Source organism: Impatiens glandulifera, chromosome 7 (genome assembly GCF_907164915.1).
Source record: "Impatiens glandulifera chromosome 7, dImpGla2.1, whole genome shotgun sequence".
In the NCBI taxonomy this organism is placed as follows: Eukaryota; Viridiplantae; Streptophyta; class Magnoliopsida; order Ericales; family Balsaminaceae; genus Impatiens; species Impatiens glandulifera.
Window position 1 is genome coordinate 48673975 of NC_061868.1, and position 23332 is coordinate 48697306.

A 23332-nucleotide genomic window follows, 5' to 3' on the forward strand; every position below is an offset into this window, starting at 1 on the left:
CTTGAGTGAGAGAGAGAATTAGAAGGAAAATGATTGCAGGGAGATTCACCATGGGATGAGGAAATGGATATATCAGCTTTTTCTTTTTCTTCTTAATAATAATAAGAGAGAAGAAGTTGTTGTCTGTTTCCTGATTCTTGAATGGATCTGGTTGGTTGGTTAAAGCAGTGAACAATGGTGACTGGAAAATGGGACAAGAAGAGGAGCTGTGTTTGATTTCCTTTATGGAGCAAAATGATAACAACCGGCCAAAAAGCCTATTAACAAACAACCTGATGAGAGAAGAAGTGGGGATGATGGAAACACACTCTCTTAATTGAAGTTTGTTCTTTAATGGGAGAAATCAGGTCTGGAAATCCCCCTTTTTTTTATTATTATTATTCATTATTCATTATTTATCATTCATTATTAAATAAATTGGCATCAATTGGTTTGTTCATATATATATATCTAATGGGTCAGGTTTTGTTGATGCTGAAATGGCAGAAATGCCCATTTCTGACATCTTTATCATCTTTCTCTCAATTATCAATTCTGTGCTGCATATTAATGCTGTATTGCCTAAGTAAAAATAGAACTGCTTGAACATTATTTGACCTAAATAGGTAAAAAAAACAAAAAAAAACACTTATTTTTACGGCTGATTCTATTAGTATTATTAGTGGTTTATTATTAGTCAGTGTTTTAGCCACCTTTATGTCAGTTGAAAAGGCAAACATAATTGATGATATGTGCGGCTGGCTGGTCAGTTGTTAAGGACGGCCATTGGTTTTACTTTTAACTGATAGATATAGGGCTTGTTTGGGAGTTGTTCATTTATTAAGGTTTTTTTTAATAGTTTTAAAGTATAATTTTGATGGATGATCAAACAGGGTCACAAGTATGATTAATGGAGGTTAATAGAGTAAATTAACGGGGGGGAGTTTGAATAATGAATTTGGTTGCTGTTGACAGGGTTGAAGGTTGACTTTGGTATAGTGTATTCATTTATGAGGAGGATTACACGTGTCCTTTCTATTTCTTAAATCTATACTAGGCAAATAGTTGGATTAGAAAAACCTCCATCAACCATGTGCTGCCAGCTAGGCACCGCCACCAACTTAGATCGTTATGAATTAATCTTTTTCACTTTTAATTTTTTTTTATATATATTTAACTGTAGCTAATAAGTTCACTAAAGTATTTGTACTAATATTTTAAAATTAAAATAAAAAATTGTATAAACAAGTAACTTTATTTGATCAAAAACTAAAAAAAAGAAGTAATAATTTAAAATGCCACTTCAATTAATTTTTTAGCATCAAAGTGCATTGTTTATCTTTTCATCACTTAGTCGTTGAGTTGATGTGTTGTTTTTGTTCGGTACGAAAATTTATTTAGTCGAATTTGTGTTGGTCGCCTTGGATTTTTTTAATTCAAATGATATTTTCAATCTTTCATGGGTCTTGTACCATGCAATTAAACATGATAATTTATACTGTCCAATATACATTGATAATTTTTAGAGACCGTGCACATTCTTTTTATTGCAGCAAATGAGAGATATGAAGTTCTTTTTTTTTTCTAAATAAAGAATTTTGGAGTTAATCTTTTATATAAAAACTCTGGAAAAAAAACTTTCTAACTTTGCGCAAGTACATCTTTTTTTTTTTTTTTTTTTATGAAACGAGTTAACATGTAATTAAAAATTTTAAAGGGTAAAAGATACAAGAATTTTAAAATTAGATAAAACAATCCTTTGTCCTAATTTAAAAAAAAACAACTTAGGAATTAATAGTTCTAACACTTAGAAAAAATACAACATACAAACCAACCCAAAAAAAATACAGCAAGCAAATAACATTTTTTTAACAAAAACTAACAACATCTTGAGTATCCAAAAACAACCAATAATCAGCATAAATTTCTATCTCACCTTGAATATTGCTTCCTTTTGTGACTTCATCAAACGAGATATCTTTAACAAAGTTCCCAATTTTTTATAGTGATTGAAATTCTTCTCCATGTATGAATAAGATATAAACCATCAACAACAATATCATTCTAAACATGTTCTTCATTTCTCCTTGTTCTAGAGAACACTCTAGCATTTCTCTCCATCCAAACATGATACAAAGGCATTCATAGAAACATTTAAATAAATTGGTCTTAAATAAGATTCTTTTAGTATTTGAAAGCACTAATTTTCTTATACAACTCCAATTAAACAAGGGAATTTGTAAACTTAAATTATTGAGAAACTTTCTTCAAAAATCTTTAATGAAGTTACATTCACCAAATAAATGAGAGATTGACTATTCACAATCAATGCATATGACACAACTAGTATTAGAGATAGTCATGAATCTATTTAAACGATCTCTAGTCATCGGCCTACCTCTATGAACAAGTCAAAGTGGTGTAATATGTAATATGATGTCTAGGTATATTTTTAGAAGACCATCTGCTTTGATGCCACTCCACAATCCAGGGCAAAGACATATTTAATTACCACTCAAAATTTTGAGTAGAAATTATTTCAACATTGTTTTATAGGTTTGTTTGACTCGATCGCTCTCATCACTTATGTAACTTATATGAGTTTGTATTTGATGTCGCCAATGAATAAAAAAAAATGTGATTATAAGGGGTTAAGCACGTAGCCTGCGAACACGCTAAACTATTTAACCAGACGCAAAAGACAAATTTAAACCAGAACCCTCCAGAAGACTATAAATATCGCCAGACTACTAGAATTGTTGAATGATTTTCTTAAGAATTTTTAATATTTAAACTTTTATTTAGTCCATTTCAATTTTTAAGATATTAATTTTTATTGTTTATAAACTAATATTTGATTTGTAAGTCTTATTAGTTTTTTTAATGAATAAAATCTTATTTGTTTATCTGTTTACTAAAATCCTAATCATTCTTAAAGGGCTATCTAGAATTGGTTTTTGGGCTTGAAATCAATATTTTAGCATCATCATCATCTTCTTCTTCATATTCTCTACCAAAGAAAATGGTTCTAAAAAATTTGCTAAAACCTAGACTGCTTCCATCGCCGGTGGTCAAATCCGGTCCCTCCGATCTCTCCCTTCTTCCTCCTCCGCCGGAATTCTCTCCTCTTCCTCATAATCCCACACTTTCTCTATCAAGTGCCGCCACCCACACTCAGCTAACTCATTTCCTCGAAACTCATCTCAAACCCTCATTCACTCCAAAACATCTTCTCTCCTTCCTCAAAAATCGCCTCCGTTACCACACTAAATTCGCCCATCTAGATCTCCACATCTTTCGTCACGCCGCTTCAATCGATTCCTTTCGACATGATCACTCAACCTTTGAATGGATGGTCCGAACCCTAGCCGTCACCGATAGATTTGAAGGTCTAGGTTTTGTCCTCCAATTCATGGTATCAAACCCTTGTCCATGCTCAGACGGTATATTCTCTTGCTCTAAATCAGAATCTACTTTCCGATTCGCCATTAATTCATACTGTAGAGTTGGTAGATTGAACGATGCCCTTATTACATTTGATTACATGAAGAAAACAATTGATGGTTTGCCTAGTGTAGATCTGTATAACATCTTGATTCATGGTTTTGTTAAGCATAATCAGCATGTAAAAGCATGTGAATTGTATAGTAGAATGATTAAGGAACGAGTTAAACCCGATGTATTCACCTTTAACATCTTGATCAGTAGTTACTGTCGCAATCGCCAATTCGAATCAGCCTTGGAAATGTTCAAGGAGATGAGAGTTAATGGTTGTAGCCCTACCGTGGTTAGTTTCAATACTCTAATCAAGGGTTTCTTTAGGGAGAAGAAGTTTAACGAGGGAATCAGGTTGGCATATGAAATGATCGAATTGGGTTACAATCTTTCGAGAGTTACGTGCGAGATTTTGATTGGAGCTTTGTCTGGTGTGAATCAGATATCGGAATCCTGCAATCTAGTGAAGGATCTTTCAAAGAAAGGAGCTTTACCATCTGATTTTGATTACTTTGAGTTAATTGAAAAGCTTTGTGAGAAAGGAAACGTTGAAAAGGCAAAGGATTTAGTAGAGCAGTTATGGAGCAACGGGAATGTTCCAAGTTTGATTTCGTGTACAACTTTGATAGAGGGTTTAAGGAAGTCGGGGAAAATTGAAGAAGCAGCTGCGATAATGGAGAAGATGTTTAAAGAGGATAATGTTGTTCCTGATATTGTTACCTATAACTGTTTAATTCGGGATATGTGCGATAGAGGAAGAAGTATCGAAGCAAACGCGTTAAGGTTGTTGGGTTCTTTAAAAGGATTAGAACCGGATGGAACAACTTATAGTAATCTGGTTTTGGGATATACTAAGGAAGGTAAGAAGAAGGAAGGGTGTCTTATGATAGAGGAGATGTTGGATAAAGGGTTTATACCTGATATTGCTACTTATAATAGGTTCATGGATGGACTTTCCAAAAATATACCACATTTTCTTAAGATAAGATGATTATGTTTTGCAGAGGTTGTTAAATGGAGATAAAGAGAACAAGACAAGTTTATAAACACAAATCTTAAGGGCACTGGATAGTTGAGGATTATGTGTTATGCAAGATCAAGAACTTGTTTGATCTTGTGTTTTCAGGATTTTTATTGTGGGTTTATTGAAAAATCTTGTTTTATAAAAGAAATAGGTTATTTGGAATTTTGTAAGATTAATGTAAATGTTCTTTTATATTTACAATTTAAATTTAATAAAATTATTGTAATTACTTTTGTATTTTAATTGATAATTTAAGTAATTTGATTATTAAAATGGTAATTTGGTGAAAGATTGAGTTTTTTTGAGAAAATTGTGAAAATTTCAAAATTTTAATTATAAAGTAATTGATTTAATAGATTGTAATTAAAAATAAACATTTTTCAAGGCGCCTTTTGTTATTATATTTTTTAAATTTTAAAATATTATTTACATGTATAACACTATGTGATAAATTTATTGTTATATAAATTATTTAAGCATTTTTATTATGTAATCTCAATTTATAAAATACCCAAAATTAGATTTAATAGTTATTTAAAATTACAGATCTTTATCCAGCATTCAAGAATGTATATAATAAATTATTATTTATTGTCCTTATTTTCTGTATTTAAGATATTCAATTTTTTTTTATATAATTGATAAATATAAAATTTTATATCCAATAATCAAAAATCAATTTAATCTAATTCAAAACTTAAACCAAACTGATATTTGAATATAGGATATAAATCTATTATTTATATATTAAATAAAAATTGAAACTGAAATACCTTAATCACAGGAAATTATGACAAAAACTAATAATAATTGATTATTATCTATAACAAAGAATGTATGTGCCCATGTGGATTAAGCTGAATCAATTTATTTTCAAAATTTTAGATTAATAAAATGGATTTCATCCTTTCAAAACAAACAAACATATATCTCTAATAGGAATTGCTTGTCATCATTAAAATCATATAGATTGATTGGTGGGCATAAAAGTTAAGTTATTTACAGAAACCGAGCAGTTACTCGACTCGGTTGGTGCAAGTTGTAATGGCGTTTTTCAGTTCCTCTTTACCCAAAGATGTTTCAACAATCACCTGCAATTAATGGGTACTTACTACTATTTAGAATATTTTCAAAGTCGAGGATTATAATTCGATGAAGTGGGTTATTTGAAATGATTATATACCTCTTGTACTCTATTTTCGGCTCGAGCAAGTAGCTTGTATTCATTCTCAAACATGGATGCCATATACACCTGCACTCATATCAGGATATGATCATCCCCCCAAAAAATGACAATTAACAAGCTTCTAGATCTCCATTTCTATACCTGAAAAGTAGGAGCTAATCCAGGGCTTAAGAAGAATCGACCTTTTGATACACTCTGGATTCCTTCGTATTTTTCAAGTTCCTGGATAAGTATTTCCACATCTGCCCACTGCACAATCAAGTTTCAAATTTCAGACCATATGTATAAAATATAACAGTAATGTTGTTAGGTTACAGGACACTTCAGTTTAGCACCCATTCTTACAATTGCTTTCTCAGAAAATGATATTAAAGCATAGAAAACAAAACAAACATATTAAAGCATGGAAATTTATAAAAATAAAACCTCTGTATCCTTTTGGGCTGCTTCTAATCCTCCATCTAAAGAAGTGGGATCACCAATTACAGCCTCCAAAGCCTCAATTAGTGGATCTGGCTGCCATACAGTGGAGGAAATGGCACAATTATAGAGAACATAACGCTAGCAACACATCATATAGAATGAATGCACAAAATTTACCGTGATTTCCTTCAGTGAGAGAAAAATGCGTCCAAGTGAGAAATCCAACTGGTGAACTTTAGCTTCCACGGTCTGATTAAAAAAAGTTGAAGAGTTAAAAGTATGTAACAAATCTGTGATTTAGATTTTCGTCGAAGCATTCAAGATAATAATATCCTATGTTTTGCTAGTTTCTTCATTAGTTGATACTTTTGAAAGCTCAAAACCCTTTTACATGATTTATTTTTATACATTTCTCAAATCAATGGCATAATCATAACAGAAAGAAATGTTATTCCAACAAACATGATGGGTAAGACAAATACCTGACCAACTTTAAAGTATGAAGCAGGGTCTAAAGTGGCATCCCATGACACTTCAGTTTGGTGAATAAGTGCAAGCACACCATCAATCTTCAATTGATAAAGCAAGGCAAAGCAAAACAACCCAATTGTAAAGGATAACTTAAATCAAATAATAGCACAAGCAAAAAAAAATATTAATGGAGTTTCACTAGCCAAAGTCATCAAACTAGAAAAGTGGATCTGGTACCATTAACCATAGATATAAAAAGACACACCTCAACAAAAATACCGAAATAAGTTATCTTTTTTATGCAGCATTTCACAACATCTCCAATGCTTAACTGAGCCTGCAACCATTAATATGTACACAACGAGATAATTAAGGACTGTGACGAGCCATTACAGAGAGTTTGATGCTGTCAGAGGAGAAGATTACCATAAGGCTTCTCTTTTTCGTCAGCATTTCTTCCTTCTCTTTTGGTTTTATAGAAAATACTAATTTTCTGGTCTTTCTGTCTGCCAACACCACATTCACTTTGATTTTCTGACAGAAATAAGATTATTAACTTGATGTGAGCTAGTTAACAATATAGAAAAATATGGAGTCAAGTTTCTCACACCTGACCCACAAAAGAAGACAAGAAGCTGAGTTTTTCTTGGTCATAGATTCTCGAAAGATCATCCAGTTTCATATCTGGTAAAATTTCTTCCTCAAACTTTTGATCAATGTTAGTAGCTGAAGCTGTGTCCAAGGCCGAAATGTTGTCCGAATTGCTTTTTCCCACAATTCCTAAGTTTTGCCTATATTTAGATGGATCTAAGCCTTTTTTCCTCAACCATGACTCAAAGGCTATGAACTTCCATCTGGCTACAAGGTTCCTGTATGGTAAAAATCCTATCAAAGAACCAAAAGAAACCTGCAAAACAATACAGAAATAAATATAAAAGGTATAATTCCAAATCGAGACAAATATAGAAAATAATCGTAGTAACATAAAACTAGATGATGTATATTTGAAAAAAAAAACTCACAACAAATCCTCTCGAACTCGCACTTATCAAATCCACTTCTTCTCTTCCTCCAGTTCTGTTCAATTCTTCTACCTTGCTCCAGTAAATATCTTCATGTTCCTGCATTCATATTGTTGCTTTACAAGATTGTAGATTACATTAATTAGAATGTATATCAAAACCAGAGAAAGTGGAAAATAGTCAAAACCTTAATGGGTGATGTTTCACCAAAACTTTGAAACTCAAAAGGACCGTCATATATTAATCCAGCACTCTGAATTCCTGTAACTTCTGTAGTAAGTGTTGGAGGTTCTTTAAGAGATTGATCCATTCTATAGAACAGAGGATTTCAGTATAAAGTATAAAAGAGTTTATGCTTAGAAAGATACTGTGTTTAGTGTTTACCCCCATTACCTGGTCGGTTTGCCTTGCAGCAATGCTGCTTCCATGGAGAACCTGGATTCAGAATCCGCAACTGATTCTTTCTCAGTTGCCTCCTCTTCTGAAGACTCAATAGGCTGTAATCCTTGAAAATAAATAAGCATAAAATCATGTTCCAATGCTCCAAACTCCAAAATTATGCAATTTAATTTGGGCTGTTTTGTTATCAAATTTTTTTCAAGTTGATCGTCATTTGAAAAATCTACATTTGTTAACAATCATCTAAAAAACCATTTGGTTATGATCCAAATAACAATCTCATTATGGTCGTGAAAAAATCGCAGTACCAAATGAGTAAAAAAAACTACAATTTGGATCAAAGTTTAATAAATTATTCATATACCGAATGAAGCAACAAAAATCACAAAATAGTCTGAATCACAAAATAAGTGTTTCCAAATAGGCTCACCTGCAGCAGGTTCAATTTCCAGTGGAGGAACAGCAGAGGATGAAGCATTTAACCTTTCTATTGTATCATCATTCCCTTTAGGTTCTTTTGTGCTTTCTGAATTATCCTTAGTCAGTTTACTGTCATCTGAAGTTAGACTTACATCCATCCTTTCAGGATGCCTCAAAATTGTGGCATCGATGCTTCTAGAAACCTCAATGCCATCGCCTTCAATTCTGGTCCTTCGTTCAACAATAGGATCTTGCTCATCATCAAGATTCTCCTTGCTAATAAATGGAGCCGGCTTCTTTAACAATGTGATGTCACTGAACGTCTCTCTCTTCTGATCATTCCCTGTACCGAATGATAAATTTGGTTTCATTCTAATTTTGGAAGCTCCAATGTCGTCCTCCTCCGCATATGTTGTTGGCTTCCGAAGAATAACATTGGGAACACTACTTCTTTTGTTATCTATTGGCTTCTTTATTGATTGGTTTGGTTTCTTCAACTCTGATATTGCAGGCTTAGTTTCATTTTCGAACTTCACTCCTTTCTTTGGCACTGGACGAATCAAATTCAATCCACCCAAAGATGTAGATAACTTCTTGTCAGTGTTACTGTCAATTCCCAGATCAAATGGGACTTCCTCCACTTCTTCGTATTTCCCCTTCTTATCGTAAAATTCTTTCTCAACAGCGAGATAAGATGCATCGGGGTCTGATTTTCTAGCCATAATCTTGAACCAGTAAATAATACCAAAAATAAGTGACACATTTTCAAGTCAAGTTCATCCACTAAACATTACACATTTTCAATTCAAGTTCATCCACTAAACATTAGACATTTTCAATTCAAGTTCATCCACTAAACATTAGGCATAAAATGAGAACGGTCACTTAGAATAAACATATATATGTAGAAAAAGTGAAGAGATAAGTAAATAAGCTTGACGAACCTTGGCCATAGTGAGCTTGGGGTCTTCGCCGAGCATCTGACCGAACTTGAGTTCCATCTGAATCCAGGGGTCGAGTTTTGAGTCATCTTTAGACGCGAGAACAACGAATTTACAAGAGTTTCTACGCAAGGAGATGCGTTTGGTTCTAATTAGCGGTGATATACAGGAGGGAGGACGAACGCCGGCGACACCGACGATGGAGGAGGATGTTGTAGCGGCGGTTACTAGGGCGAGACCATCCATTACAGAGAGAAATGAGAATCAAAATAATGATTTAGAAATCAACAACATAATTTGATGAAGAAGATGAAGAAAGAAACTATGACTTGAGAAATAAAGATTAGATAGGGTCTGACCCTGGTGAGGATTAAGTACTGTATTTTTTTTCTTTATTTGAAAAATAATAAAATAAGAATGTTCCACCAAAATAATTATATGATAACTGAAATAACCTAATTTGTTATTTTTATAAATTTTACTGAAAAGTCATATCTAAAATTTTATATGAATAAAAAAACACTATAGATTTGGATGAGTACTAACTTTTATATAAACAATGTGAACAACAAGTTTTAACTAATATTATTATTTGGATTGCTTTATACCACCTCAAATATTTTTTAGTTATTTTATCTTTATATTTAAAAAAAACATATAATTTCTTACATTTTAAAATAAAATAATTGGGTATCGAGGCGGTTAACGGGATATCCAACTCGTTTATCAGATACTGGATAATAAAAGATGGAAATAACCATTTGAACACTCGATCCGATATTTTATTGTCAATTGTGCTTTAAGTCGGGTATTTGGTAAGATATTTATTGCTATTTTTATTTTCAGTCGAGATTATTACTAAAACACGAACAAATTACATAAGTATTTTGGAGAAATTATAAATGACATTGTAAAATTGTATAAAGTATGATATTTTTAGATTGTATGTTGTTTCGATCATTTATATTAGGGAAGCATCGATCAGCATGGTGCATGGTAGAGCCGCAAGCAATTTTGGTATAATTATAATACATATATATATTCATATGTTATAAGGACATTTGTTTTGATCAATAAAGAAATTATTCTGGAGAAAAATAATTGAGAATGATGTCTATAAATTAAATTTGTAATAGTTTATAAGAATTCTTGAATTAATTATTAGAAATTTGACAATATATTAAATCTATTCAATAATGTTATTTTTTTTTGAAAGTCTCCAACCTAATAACATCATCTTCGTAAGTGATGATTGATTTTATACGAATTATTTATAAGTAATTTCAAACAGGAAAAAAATAGATTGGTGCGATAAATGCGTTTACTGTCCGATTCTATTTTGTTTACTATCCATTCCGAAACCTCTTTGGCCACTATTATTGTTACGCCCTAATTTCTTAAATTCCTACACCTAATTCTGCCTAAAATCAGTAATAAATACGGAAACGCTAGGGTGCCTATTTGACATGTTCATTGAAAATGTTGATCTAAAAGTCGATCATACGGTCTCGGTCCCTCCTCCCACACACATCTCCGGCACCACGCTTTCGCTCCAAATCTTCCTTCACCTGTCATAAAATCCGTTGGCTGGATCCACCTACACCACACAAGCATTGTGAGTCGATAGACCCAACAAGCATTATAAAAGAAGACATAAAATACATTTACTACATTGCATCCATGCGGGTTTTTAAGGAAGGGTATCTCATCAATCAATCATGTACAGTTACATACTTGAGCCATATTTGGGACCCTTAGCCTTCAGAGCTGATCCTGAAGGGTAGGCATCCACCGTCAATTCTTTCAGCCATATTTTGAGAGCATCAAACCACCAGAGCTCATCCTGGTAGTCATCCTCTCGTATCCGTCAATTCCTTCATGATTATCTCTTAAATTACATAGCCCTTAACTTAAAACTTCATTTTTTAGAAAACCATGGACTTGCAATGAAAACATACTTTGAAAATCATATACATCGTTTATATAAAATACATGAATAAATAGCATTGTGTGGGTTTTAAAAACGTAAAGAAAGAGTGTTTGCCTGAAAATCCTTCATCTGCAGGATCGTTGACCGAAACACACGGTCCTAAGTCTTAACCAGGACCGAACGCTCTCGGTCGGGATAAGTAGAATTTTTGGACGTGACAACTATACTTAGGGGTGTAACTAAAATCTAAAAAACCGGTTCGAACCGTTAGAAAACCAACCGAAATAAGACCGAACCGTCCAAACCGAAGTTTGGCCGGTCTGCTACACGCTCAGCCGAGCTTGACCGGTTCGGGTTCCGGTTTATATTTTTTATAACCGTCGGTCAGCCGAACGAACCGATCCGCATATATAATAATTTATTTAAATTTTACTTGGGCCTTGTTCGGATTCAGGTTTTTTAAAAAACCTAGAGGAAGAAAATAAATAATGATTGGTGATGATTATTTTTGGTAAAAAGACTTAAAGGGTATTGATATATATAGATAAAATAAAAAATAATAATTTAAAATAAAGAGTATTTTAATATTTTAGTTAATGAAATGAGTGATGTGATTGTTGAGAAGTGATTAATTAGAAAATTGATTTTGTTTGAGTTTTTTAAATAATCCAACAAAACAAGACCATGGTCATGGTGTGTTTTAGATTTATGAAATGTGAAAACTCTATTGATAACTTGAATAGACAGCATGTCAGAACATTAATGGAGTGTAATGTGAGATAATTGCCGTGAAACTTTCAATTTCTCTTCTCTTCCTAGGTCAAACCGTCAATCAGCAAAAAGCAGGCAAGACAACAGAGGACGTTACTGAGTTCTCTCTTAAACATCCAACTCAAAACCCAAAATAATTACAAAAGATCTTTATCTCTTCTCTTTCGCTTGAGTGATCAACAACTCAAAATGATTGCAATGTAAGTTTACGATTTTCAAGAAAAACCCTTCTTCTTCCAAGAACAAGTAATAGCTACTCTTCTACAAAGATATATATATTTCTCTTCTATTTCTTAATCTGCTATCCTTCATTCTTAAATCAGAACTTTCAATCCAACACTACACGTGAAGGCATATGGAATACATATTATCGTTTCTTTTCTAAATTCCCAAACTTTTGAAGACCTTCAGGTAAATGTCAAATATTAGTAGTGTAACTAGTGTTACTTGTTAATTTCTTTACTATTATTGTTAGTTCTTACAAATTTGTTAGGTTAGAGGTTATTAAATGTTAATATACTATTAATTTGTTATTTTGTTTAAAATCTAGTATTAACTTTAAAATTGTTAGTTTGTTATTCACAAATTATGTTAGTTTATATATCTTTATTTAAGTTCTTGTGATTACTGAATATATTATTCGTAAGTTATGTTAGTTATTTATAGCTTATATTAGTTTATTTACAGATTATGTTAGGTTATACTTTGCCTTAGTATATTATGTGTCTTCATTCTTGAATATGATATTTAAAAGTTTTTAGGATTTACATAGGAATTAAAATAAACACAGAATCTGTTGAGAATTTGGATCTTTTTATCAAATTATAACACAAAACTGACTTACATTTGTTAGTATTTATTTGATTAGTAAAATAAATTATTTATTTTAATGTATTATTTTTATTTAGATGGATAGTGAAAACGAATCTCAACAAATGCAACTTACTCAACAAAGTCGGCCTACACAATCTCAACAAGTTCAATCTACAAAGCCTCTTGGTGAGATTTCTCAAATACCTGTTATTGTTGTTGCTGATGATAATGATAATAATGGAAAAAGGAAAAGGGAATTAGGTGGTGGAAGTGAAGTTACTCCTCCATCTAGGAAATCATTGAAGTTTGGAATCATTTTGATTGTATTCCAAACTTTCCTAGGGCAATTTGTAATTATTGTGGAAAAGATTATGCTTGTACCTCTAAAAGAGATGGAACAAGCAATATGTGGGGTCATTTAAGGAATCAATGTATGAAGTCACCACTTAGGTTTTATGAGAAAAAACATGACTAAGGTGTTTTGTGTTTTAAAAAAAAAAAATGGTGTTGACAATTCTATTAAGGTTGTGCATTACAATGCCGAAGTTTGTAGGAAGGCTTTGACTTCAATGATTATTATTGATGAGATGTCTTTTAGAGTGATTGAAGGGGAAAAATTCGAAAAGAAGTTTGAAATCACAAAGTGTTTGTTTAACAACAGACACATGGACTTCAATACAAAACATCAATTACATGTGTTTAACTGCACATTGGATAGATGCAAATTGGAATTTGCATAAGAAAATTGTAAACTTTTGTCAAGTTTCAAATCATGAAGGCGTGACCATTGGTAATATGGTTGAAAATTGTATGATAAATTGGGGAATTGAAAAGATTTTATGCATAACCGACCGAACCGATGTTATAACCGATCAAACCGAACCGCCGTTCAACCGTCAACCGACAAGTAAAGATTTTGAAAAACCATACTAACGGTTGGGATGAATATTTTGATAAAAAAAACCGACCAAACCGATTCGCTTACACCCCTAATTATACTATATTCAATAAAAAAAATTGATAAAATTATATTAAATAATTTTTTAATTTTTTAATATTATAATATTATAATATATTAAAATTTATATTATTATAAAAAGATAAATTTAAAACTTTTTAAAATATGAAAATTAAATAAATATATTATTAATATTAAATATTTAATTGGGTGATTTCGAAGTACACAAATTTACCTAACCAAATAATCTCAGAGTCTCTAAACATAAAAAAAAAAATAAAAACTTCTAAGCTTTTTCTAAAGTAAAATAAAAATTATTCCTTCTACCTTTTTAAACTTATAATTTATTATATTTATTTATTAAACTAAAAAAATATCTAAAAAAGCATTATTTAAATATTATTAAGGTGATTTACACTCTTTGAGTATATATATATATAGCCTGATAAATTCCTCACGTAAATTCAAAGCGTTTCAGATAGAATTGAACCCGTAAGGACCGTAACCTATTGATTTTTTAAGGTGACTTTTATCACTGAACTACTTGATGGGTTAGACTTTTAGAGTATATTATTCATACAAATAAAAATAAAATATTAATTATTATATTTATTTTATTTAGACATTTATAAGTTTTTTAAATGGGAAAGAGAATAAATTAAGTAGTACATAGTTTTTGCTCAATATGAATGTGATTTCAATTAAATGTTGAATCTAAAATCTTAAGACGTCTTTAATTAATATTTATTTGTAACATTAAAATGGACGAATCTACAAGTAGTTACGTGTTAGGGTAGGAAAGAGCTCAAGTCTACTTTTTTTTCCATAAAAATGTTATATTACCTTCTAATTTAATAATTTTATTCAATTTAACTCATTATTTACTTATATAATTAAAAAAAATGATAAAAAACTCAAGCTAATCCTAAAATAATCCCAGAGACATAAACTCGAGGCATGTCAATCTCATTCAAATATGTCAATATGATGGGCAATTACTAGCTGAAGTAGGTAGTTGTTGTTGACTAAAATAAACTTTTCCAACATCATTGTCACCATAAAACTTCACCAAAATTTCCACATTATCATAAAAAAACATGGCTTCTTCATTTCACAACCTAAAAAAGCAAGCTTCTCTCAAGTTTCTAGACAAGATCAACAAGGCAAGATGGGCTAGCTATCACTCAGTGCTACTCCAGCTCAAATGTATGTATAACCTCATATTATTTCCCATCCAATTTTATCATCTTCTTCTTGATTTTGATTTTTTTAATTTGTCTACTTTCTTCTGCTTAGAATCTATAGATGTGTGTATATATGCAAACATAACCGATGAAACCAAAATGACACAATTGAAGAATAATAGAGAAGAAGCAAGCATCGCTTAATATTGAAATAAAACCGAACGAAACTATTAAAGTATCGCCCTTTCAAGGGTGTTCAAATTCAACTCCAGAAACAACAAATAAAGAAAACATTTTTTAACAAATAGTACTCAGTTGTTCTATAACGGAGACACTACCCTGTGAACAATAGAAGGTCCAAATTCATCCTACTGTGCATTTGTAATCAACATCTGTAAAAAAAAAAAAAAAGACTAAAATATATATCGTAGGACTTTAGCTATAATCATCCAATCTTTGTTTTCCAAAATAAGTGGATTGGATGATTATCTCTTTTGACTATAATTATATGATGTGATACTAGTTTTAACCTTTTGCCACTAAAGTTATTAATGATTTACTAGTTAAATGTAATTCAAAAATCAGAAATGATGATGCATGATCTTATCGCTTCTTATTTGAATATGTGGACAGTAAGTAAGTGTTGTAGAAATCGAATAATAGCACATGTTTAACAATTCAGAAATAAACAAGCTACAACAAGGCCTAACAATTATTTTTCCCTTTTGTGTAATCAAATAGGCAGCCAAAACAATTGAGCATCAAACAATCAAAAATAGAGAGAAAGACACCAAGATTTTACGTGGAAAACCCAAATTAGATAAAAACCACAGGACACTTCGGCCACTTAAATCATCCACTATATCAAATGGGTATACAATGTTGTTCAATACAAGCCTAGAGATAATCTAACAAAAGTTATCAATTGACCTCATCCTAACTTGTCATTCACATACATTATCATCATCACTAAAGATGGCTAACCAAATGGAGAAGAGATAAAGGAAATCAGAAGAAGAACTTGCTGTTTCAATGGAGGAAGAACTGCTTCAATGGAGGAAGAACTGCTGGAAGAGAGAGAGAGAAAAACCAACCCCAAAAACTGCTGTGTTTTTTTTCCCTTAATTAAATATGCCCTAATGGGCTTTATTAATTTGTTAGGCCCAACTGCTAAATGAGCTGACACAACAAATCTCCCCCGTCAGCGCAACTTCGCGGGCTCCAATAAACCCGCTCTCTCCCGACAATCTTCAAACTTGTCCTTAGGCAAGAATTTCGTAAACATATCGGCACCATTCTCACTTGTATGAATCTTCTCCAAGTTCAGTTCTTTTGCCTCAAGCACATCACGTATCCAATGATATCTCACGTCGATGTGTTTGGATCTCGAATGAAAAGCTGAATTCTTTGAGAGATGAATGACACTTTGACTGTCGCAAAACAAAGTAAACTTCTCTTGCTTTTGACCCAACTCTTGTAGGAACTTCTTCATCCATAACACCTCTTTACATGCCTCAGTAGCTGCAATATACTCAGCTTCTGTAGTAAACAAAGCAACACACTTTTGTAACCTTGACTGCCACGAAACAACACCGCCTGCAAAGGTAACCAAAAAACCTGATACAGATTTTCTTGAATCAACATCACCCGCCATATCAGAATCTGTAAAGCCTTCCAAAATAGGAGTATCACTTCCGAAGCATAAACGTGCTTTCGAAGAGCCTCGAAGATATCTGAGAATCCACTTAACAACCAACCAATGTTCTTCTCCTGGGTTGGAGAGATACCGACTAACAACACCAACTGCGTGTGCTATGTCCGGTCTTGTACATACCATGGCATACATAAGACTACCAACTGCAGAGGCATAAGGTAAATTCTTCATTTCACTTGTAGGACATTGTTTAGAACTTAACTTGAAATGACCTACAAGTGGAACTGAAACCGGTTTTGCATTTTTCATTGCAAACCTCTCAAGTACCTTCTCAATGTACTTCTCCTATGATAGCCAAAGTGTTCTGTTCTTTCTGTCTCTTGTGATTTCCATGCCTAGGATCTGTTTCACTGAACCCAAATCCTTCATCGCAAAAGACTTGTTCAACTCCCTTTTGAGCTTCTCAATTTTCGCAATATCTTGCCCAACAATCAGCATATCATCAACATAGTGCAAAAGAATAGCATAATCATCAACACCGTATCTCTTGATGAAAACACAATGATCAGAAGTAGTCTTACTGTACCCATTTGCTTCCATGAAAGAGTCAAATTTCCTGTACCATTGTCTAGGCGCTTGCTTGAGCCCATACAAGCTTTTCCTCAACCTGCAGACAAGGTCTTCTTTACCTTTAACTTTGAAACCCTCAGGTTGTTCCATATAGATCTCTTCCTCCAAGTCACCATGGAGAAATGCAGTCTTCACATCCAGTTGTTCAATTTCCAAATCTTGACTAGCAGCCAATGCTAACACAACTCTGATGGATGACCTCTTCACAACTAGTGAGAAGATCTCTTCAAAATCAATCCCCTTTTTCTGTCCAAAGCCCTTCACAACCAGTCTTGCTTTGTATCGAGGTTGTGAGCTATTCTCTTGGTGCTTCAACTTGAATACCCACTTGTTCTTCAAAGTCTTCTTTCCTTTTGGAAGTTTCACCAAGTCATAAGTTTCGTTCTCTTGCAAGAAATTTATCTCTTCTTGCATTGCCACCGACCACTTGTTCTTGTTTTCATGAGACAATACTTCTTGATAGGTTTCTGGTTCTCCCCTGTCAGTCAACATCACATACTCATTGGGAGGATACATACTAGAAGGTTGTCTCTGCCTACTAGATCTTCTAATATGCTGATCATTAGGTGGCTCTAAAGAACTATCATCATCTTGTTCAGCTTCCTTTGTTGGCTCAACATCAACTAGAGGAGTCTCATCAACCTCAACTTGGGCATTTTCCACATCATTGGGCTGTGATTGTGGTGTACGAATCCTACCATTGTCAAGAAATTCATTCTCTGTAGACTTCGGCTTTTCTTTTTTCTCAAAGTCTTCAATGGTTTGATCTTCAAATAATACCACATCTCTGCTTCTAATGAGTTTCTTGTTAACTGGATCCCAACATCGGTACCCAAATTCTCCGTGGCCATACCCAATAAAGATACACTGTCTCGTCTTGCTATCAAGCTTAGCTCTCTCATCTCGAGGAACATGAACAAACACTTTACAACCAAAAACTCTCAAGTGATCATAAGAGACGTCTTTACCTCTCCAAACTCTTTCTGGAATGTCGCCATCTAAAGGAGTTGAGGGTGAAAGGTTTATCAGATCAACCGCTGTCTTCATTGCCTCTCCCCAAAAGGATTTTGGCAACTTAGCATGAGACAACATACACAAAATTCTCTCATTGATAGACCTGTTCATCCTCTCTGCAACTCCATTCTGTTGAGGTATTTTTGGCACAGTCTTCAAAAGCTTGATCCCATGACTTTTACAGTATTCCACAAATGGCCCTCTGTATTCGCCACCATTGTCCGAACGAACACATTTCAACTTCTTCCTAGTTTCTCTCTCCACTTCAGCGTGAAACAACTTGAAGTAATCTAATGCTTGATCTTTAGTCTTCAAGCAATATGCCCACACCTTCCTTGAGCAATCATCGATAAAAGTGATGTAATAATGAGCACCACCTAAAGTCAAGGAATCCATAAAACATATGTCTGTGTGAACCATATCTAGGATATTGGGCTTCCTAGATGGAGAGAAACTTTTGAAGGAAACTCTATGTTGCTTACCAACTAAGCAATCTGTGCATGTCTTCAAATCTGTGGACTTTAAGCCTTGGAGATCGATTGTCTTGGAGAGAACTTGCGTGTCATTCTGACTTAAGTGACCAAGTCTCTTATGCCAAAGCTGTGCTGAACAATCATTAACTGCATTTGCTTCTCCCCCGTAAGACTTAGTCTCTGTCACATAAAGAGAACCGACCTTCTTTCCTTTAGCTATCACCAAAGACCCCTTAGTGGGTTTCCATTTTCCTTCACCAAAGTAACTATGATAGGCCTCATCATCAAAAATACCAGTAGAGATCAAATTCATCCGAATATCAGGAACATGTCGAACATTCTTCAAAAGTAGCTTGCACGAAGTGTTAGTATCCAAACATACATCTCCTTTTCCAACAATCTTACACGTAACATGGTTTCCCAACGTCACTGAACCAAACTGTCCACTAGTGTAAGAAGCAAATATATCACAACGATTGGTAACATGATAAGAAGCACCTGAGTCTACCACCCATTGTGTATCTTGAGAAACAAGGTTGATACTATCATTGTCGTAAACAATATCAATGTCGTTACCACACACATCTGCAACCTTACTACTTCCATCTTGTTTATTCTCCTTTTGTTCCCGCTTCAAAGATCTGCACTGATACTTCTTGTGTCCTGGCTTGCCAAAATGATAACATGTAATCTCTTTTCTCGAGCTGAATGTTCCCCGTGACCTGTCTGAACTGCCACTGCGATTCTTTGGAGTTTTACTTTTACTTATACCCCTTTTCTCAATCACGAACACCTGACTTGGAGTAGAGAAACCCTGTTCTTTTCTTCTAGCCTCTTCATTCAGCACGCTCTCTTTCATCATTTTCAAAGTGAGCTTACCTTGTGGAACAGAATTGGTAATTGAAACCACAAGTGTTTCCCAACTACCAGGTAGAGAATTAATCAAACACATAGCATGAAGCTCATCATTAAATTTCATTCCTATCGCAGCCAACTCATTTAGAATCCCCTGAAAAGCATTTAGATGCTCAGACATAGAAGACCCATCTTGATATTTCAACGAGCAAAGCTTCCTAAATAGAAATGCTCTGTTTTGAGTGTTGTTCTTCTCATACAGTTCACTCAAAATAGTCCACACCTTATAGGCATTAACTTCAGTAGCCACATGATGATACACACTGTTGTCAATCCATTGCCTGATTTTACCAACTGCCTTTCTGTTCAGCTTCTTGCAATCTGCATCTGTCATAGCCACTGGTTTCCCTTTATCACCCAAAATAGTGTCTTCATAATCATAATTACACAATAAGTCCTCCATCTGTGACTTCCAGATTGTGTAATTGGTAGTTGTGAGTTTGATCATCGTTCCATTACTGCTCAACGATTCTTCCATTTGAATTATACAAGAATCACCACCAAACGAACTCAGCTCTAATACCACTTGTTGTAAGAAATCGAATAATAGCACCTGTTTAGCAATTCAGAAACAAACAAGCTACAACAAGGCCTAACAATTTTTTTTCCCTTTTGTGTAATCAAATAGACAGCCAAAACAATTGAGCATCAAACAATCAAACAATCAAAAACAGAGAGTAGAACACCAAGATTTTACGTAGAAAACTCAAATTAGGTAAAAACCACGGGACACTTCGGCCACTTAAATCATCCACTATATCAAATGGGTATACAATGTTGTTCAATATAAGCCTAGAGGTAATCTAACAAAAGTTATCAATTGACCTCATCCTAACTTGTCATTCACATACATTATCATCATCACTAAAGATGGCTAACCAAATGGAGAAGAGATAAAGGAAATCAGAAGAAGAACCTGCTATTTCAATGGAGAAAGAACTGCTGGAAGAGAGAGAGAGAAAAACCAACCCCAAAAACTAATGTGTTTTTTTCCCTTAATTAAATATGCCCTAATGAGCTTTATTAATTTGTTAGGCCCAACTGCCAAATGAGCTGACCCAACAGTAAGATGTTTGAAGTTGAGGACATTCAGCCAATTGTGTGCGACAATGGGACTGAAAAAATTATGGTATTTCAAATGGAGTGAGTTTTAATAAGTATTTAAGATATATGACTAAATTGTAATCGAAAGATTTCAATTGGTAGGCTGGATTTGCCGGAGATAATGCTCCATGAACTATCTTTCCTATCATTGTGGGTCGTCCTCGTCACATGCGTGTGATGGTTGAAAGACATCACATGCGTGTGATGGATGGAATGTTGAAAGACGTCTACGTCGATGATAAAACTGAGATAATGAGAAGCGTTTTAAATTTAAAATACCCAATTGAGGATGGTATTGTGAGCAATTGGGACGATATGGAGAAAGTATGGCATCAAACATTCAATGATCTTAGTGTTTCCCCACAAGATCATCCAGTTCTTCTTATTGAAGCACCTCTTAACTCAAAGGCTAATCGTGAAAAGATGACCCAAATTCATAAATAATTCTTCATATTTTTCGGACACATGTAGGAGAAGTCATAGACACTATACGATGCACTAGATGATAAAAGATGTCCAAACATCTTCAAAACAAAATATTTTTATTTTACAAAATGTAGAAAATTAATTCTAATCATTATATATATTTTTTTCAAATCAGATTTTTTTTTTTAATTATTTAAACAATTCTGGATTAAAAATTTATTTAACAAACCATGAGTTCAACCCAAATTAGGCTTAGTTTTTAGTTAAATTCAATCAGCCGGCTAAAGCTTTTGAACCGGGAGAAGTCATGATGGACCGGACTAGGCAATTCCTAATAACATTTTGTTTTTTTCACAAACACAAACTTATGATGAACTAATTCTTTACCTATCTTGATTAGGTACATTCATTACTAATTTACTACTAACAGCATATCCACGTATATTTACTATCTAAACACCATATATCAAATAAATCATAGAATTTTAGACAGGGAGACCCATACAAATTCAAATATATTAATTATAAATTTTTTTAAATTAAGGAGTTAGTAATTATAAAATTTATCAAAAACAAAATATACATCCAAATTAAATAATAAAAATATTATCTAGGAGTTAGGACAAGTTCTTCTTTAATTGTATATTTTTTCTCTCCATAAACATACATTTTTGATGTCCCTCTAAGAATCGTAACGGTTTCAGGAGCGAATAATAAAAAGCAGAAATTGTGTACGATTTCTGCATCAATAATAAAAACATGAATGGTGTGTGCGAGTGTTGTGTATATATAGTTCCACCAGGGAACATTTTTTTAATAGTTATCCACAACTGTTTCTGCAAAAATGAGTGATGAAATGAAAGGGAAAGGGAAAGAGAAAAAAAAGGATGATGCTGGAGTAGAAGCAATCAAAAGACTGTTAATGATGATGTGCGCGGAGAAAGTTGATCCTAAGGAAATGAAAGAATGCGGAGAAGAATTTAACTTACTAGGTTCAACAATTGGGAATCTCGTAGCCCCATGCCCCCCGCAAGCTTGGGCTTACACACCGTATCCCATGTTACTAGGTGGATGCCTCTCCGCTCCGGCTTGTCTCCCCACAAAAAATTCCTGCATGCTCTATTAATAAGGTCCCGTGTGCCCCTAGGAATCCAAGTGGTCTGCATAGTATAGTACGGCATTACCGATGTCACTGAGCTCACCAAAGTCTCTCGTTGGTAAGGTCTTCAGTTAGGTAATCCGTCTCGTCTTGTGTCGTCGAAATAGAGTAGAGCTCTTTTGTGATGTGTGCGCCTGGGGATGATGAGCCCGAGATGTATTTTTGTGTTTTGGGTTCGACTTTTTCGTATGAATGAGTCGACGTATGGAATGCTCAAAGACATGAGTATGCCATGGCACTGAGACACAGTAGTTCATCAATTCCCCTTTTAGGAAGACCTAGTAGCTCAGGATCTCTAAGTTTCATGTCTTTGCCTTTCCTTTGATCACATACTTTGTGCGCTCGAAGGCTCATGCCCGATCGATCCTCTTTCATTGGATACAGGGATTTCGTTCGCTCATGTCTCGTGTGGTACCGCTGCCCCTCTCTAAGTAAAGGTCAAGTCTCTCCCTAGAATGTACGGGAAAGAAGCAGAAAAGGGTAAAAGGCGGTTGCTAGCATCGAAGAGAGCCGTCATAGATGATAAAGTGGGAGTTCGGACTTGGCGAACGAGCTCTTTCCGCGGGAGAGGACGGCGGGGCAGGCAAAATAAGGATTCCGGTGGTTGATAGTAGAGCAAAGGCTAGATAACACATAGATAGGCATGCCTTATCATCCAAAAGGATGAGAAAAATGCAGCCGGATTGCTCGTCATATGATGGGTAGCCCACCCCACGCACGATCCAGTAAATAGAGTACGAGAGTTGCTCACACCCGGCTGTCCAAAGCTATTGAATCAATCTCCAATCTCTGCTCTTTCAAATCGCTCTGTCCAGGTTGGGAGTCTGTCCACCAACTCCATTCCTCAGCAAAGCAAGCTAATCAGCGCGGGCAAGTCATAAAGGAGAGAGGTATACTCCAGTAATTTCGGTTAGTTACTATCTTTCTTGCCTTTCGTCTAA

The 23332-nt window shown here is 33.9% G+C and overlaps 2 protein-coding genes and 1 pseudogene across 2 annotated transcripts; 2 read left to right on the forward strand and 1 right to left on the reverse strand.

Annotated features, from left to right (window-relative positions):
- Nucleotides 1-2966: 2966 nt before the first annotated feature.
- Nucleotides 2967-4491, forward strand: LOC124945119 (pentatricopeptide repeat-containing protein At2g36240). Its single transcript, XM_047485497.1, has one exon. The coding sequence runs from the start codon at nucleotides 3002-3004 to the stop codon at nucleotides 4463-4465; it is 1464 nt and encodes a 487-aa protein (XP_047341453.1). The 5' UTR covers nucleotides 2967-3001; the 3' UTR covers nucleotides 4466-4491.
- Nucleotides 4492-5268: 777 nt separating this feature from the next.
- Nucleotides 5269-9695, reverse strand: LOC124944694. Its single transcript, XM_047485021.1, has 14 exons — nucleotides 9364-9695; nucleotides 8430-9144; nucleotides 7994-8105; nucleotides 7788-7911; nucleotides 7601-7699; nucleotides 7189-7485; nucleotides 7005-7112; nucleotides 6844-6915; nucleotides 6590-6676; nucleotides 6285-6356; nucleotides 6111-6200; nucleotides 5826-5933; nucleotides 5682-5750; nucleotides 5269-5589 (listed from the first exon to the last, which is right to left on the reverse strand). The coding sequence occupies exons 1-14, from the start codon at nucleotides 9604-9606 to the stop codon at nucleotides 5515-5517; spliced, it is 2271 nt and encodes a 756-aa protein (XP_047340977.1). The 5' UTR covers nucleotides 9607-9695; the 3' UTR covers nucleotides 5269-5514.
- Nucleotides 9696-20771: 11076 nt separating this feature from the next.
- LOC124910119 lies at nucleotides 20772-21250 on the forward strand (annotated as a pseudogene).
- Nucleotides 21251-23332: the final 2082 nt, after the last annotated feature.

Coding starts and splice junctions, on each gene's coding strand:
- LOC124944694 (XM_047485021.1), bottom strand. CDS start 9,606: ATGGATGGTCTCGCCCTAGTAACCGCCGCTACAACATCCTCCTCCATC. Junction 7,912..7,993: donor CTGCAAGGCAAACCGACCAG/GTAATGGGGGTA, acceptor TCTGTTCTATAG/AATGGATCAATCTCTTAAAG. Junction 6,916..7,004: donor CGAAAAAGAGAAGCCTTATG/GTAATCTTCTCC, acceptor TAATGGTTGCAG/GCTCAGTTAAGCATTGGAGA.
- LOC124945119 (XM_047485497.1), top strand. CDS start 3,002: ATGGTTCTAAAAAATTTGCTAAAACCTAGACTGCTTCCATCGCCGGTG.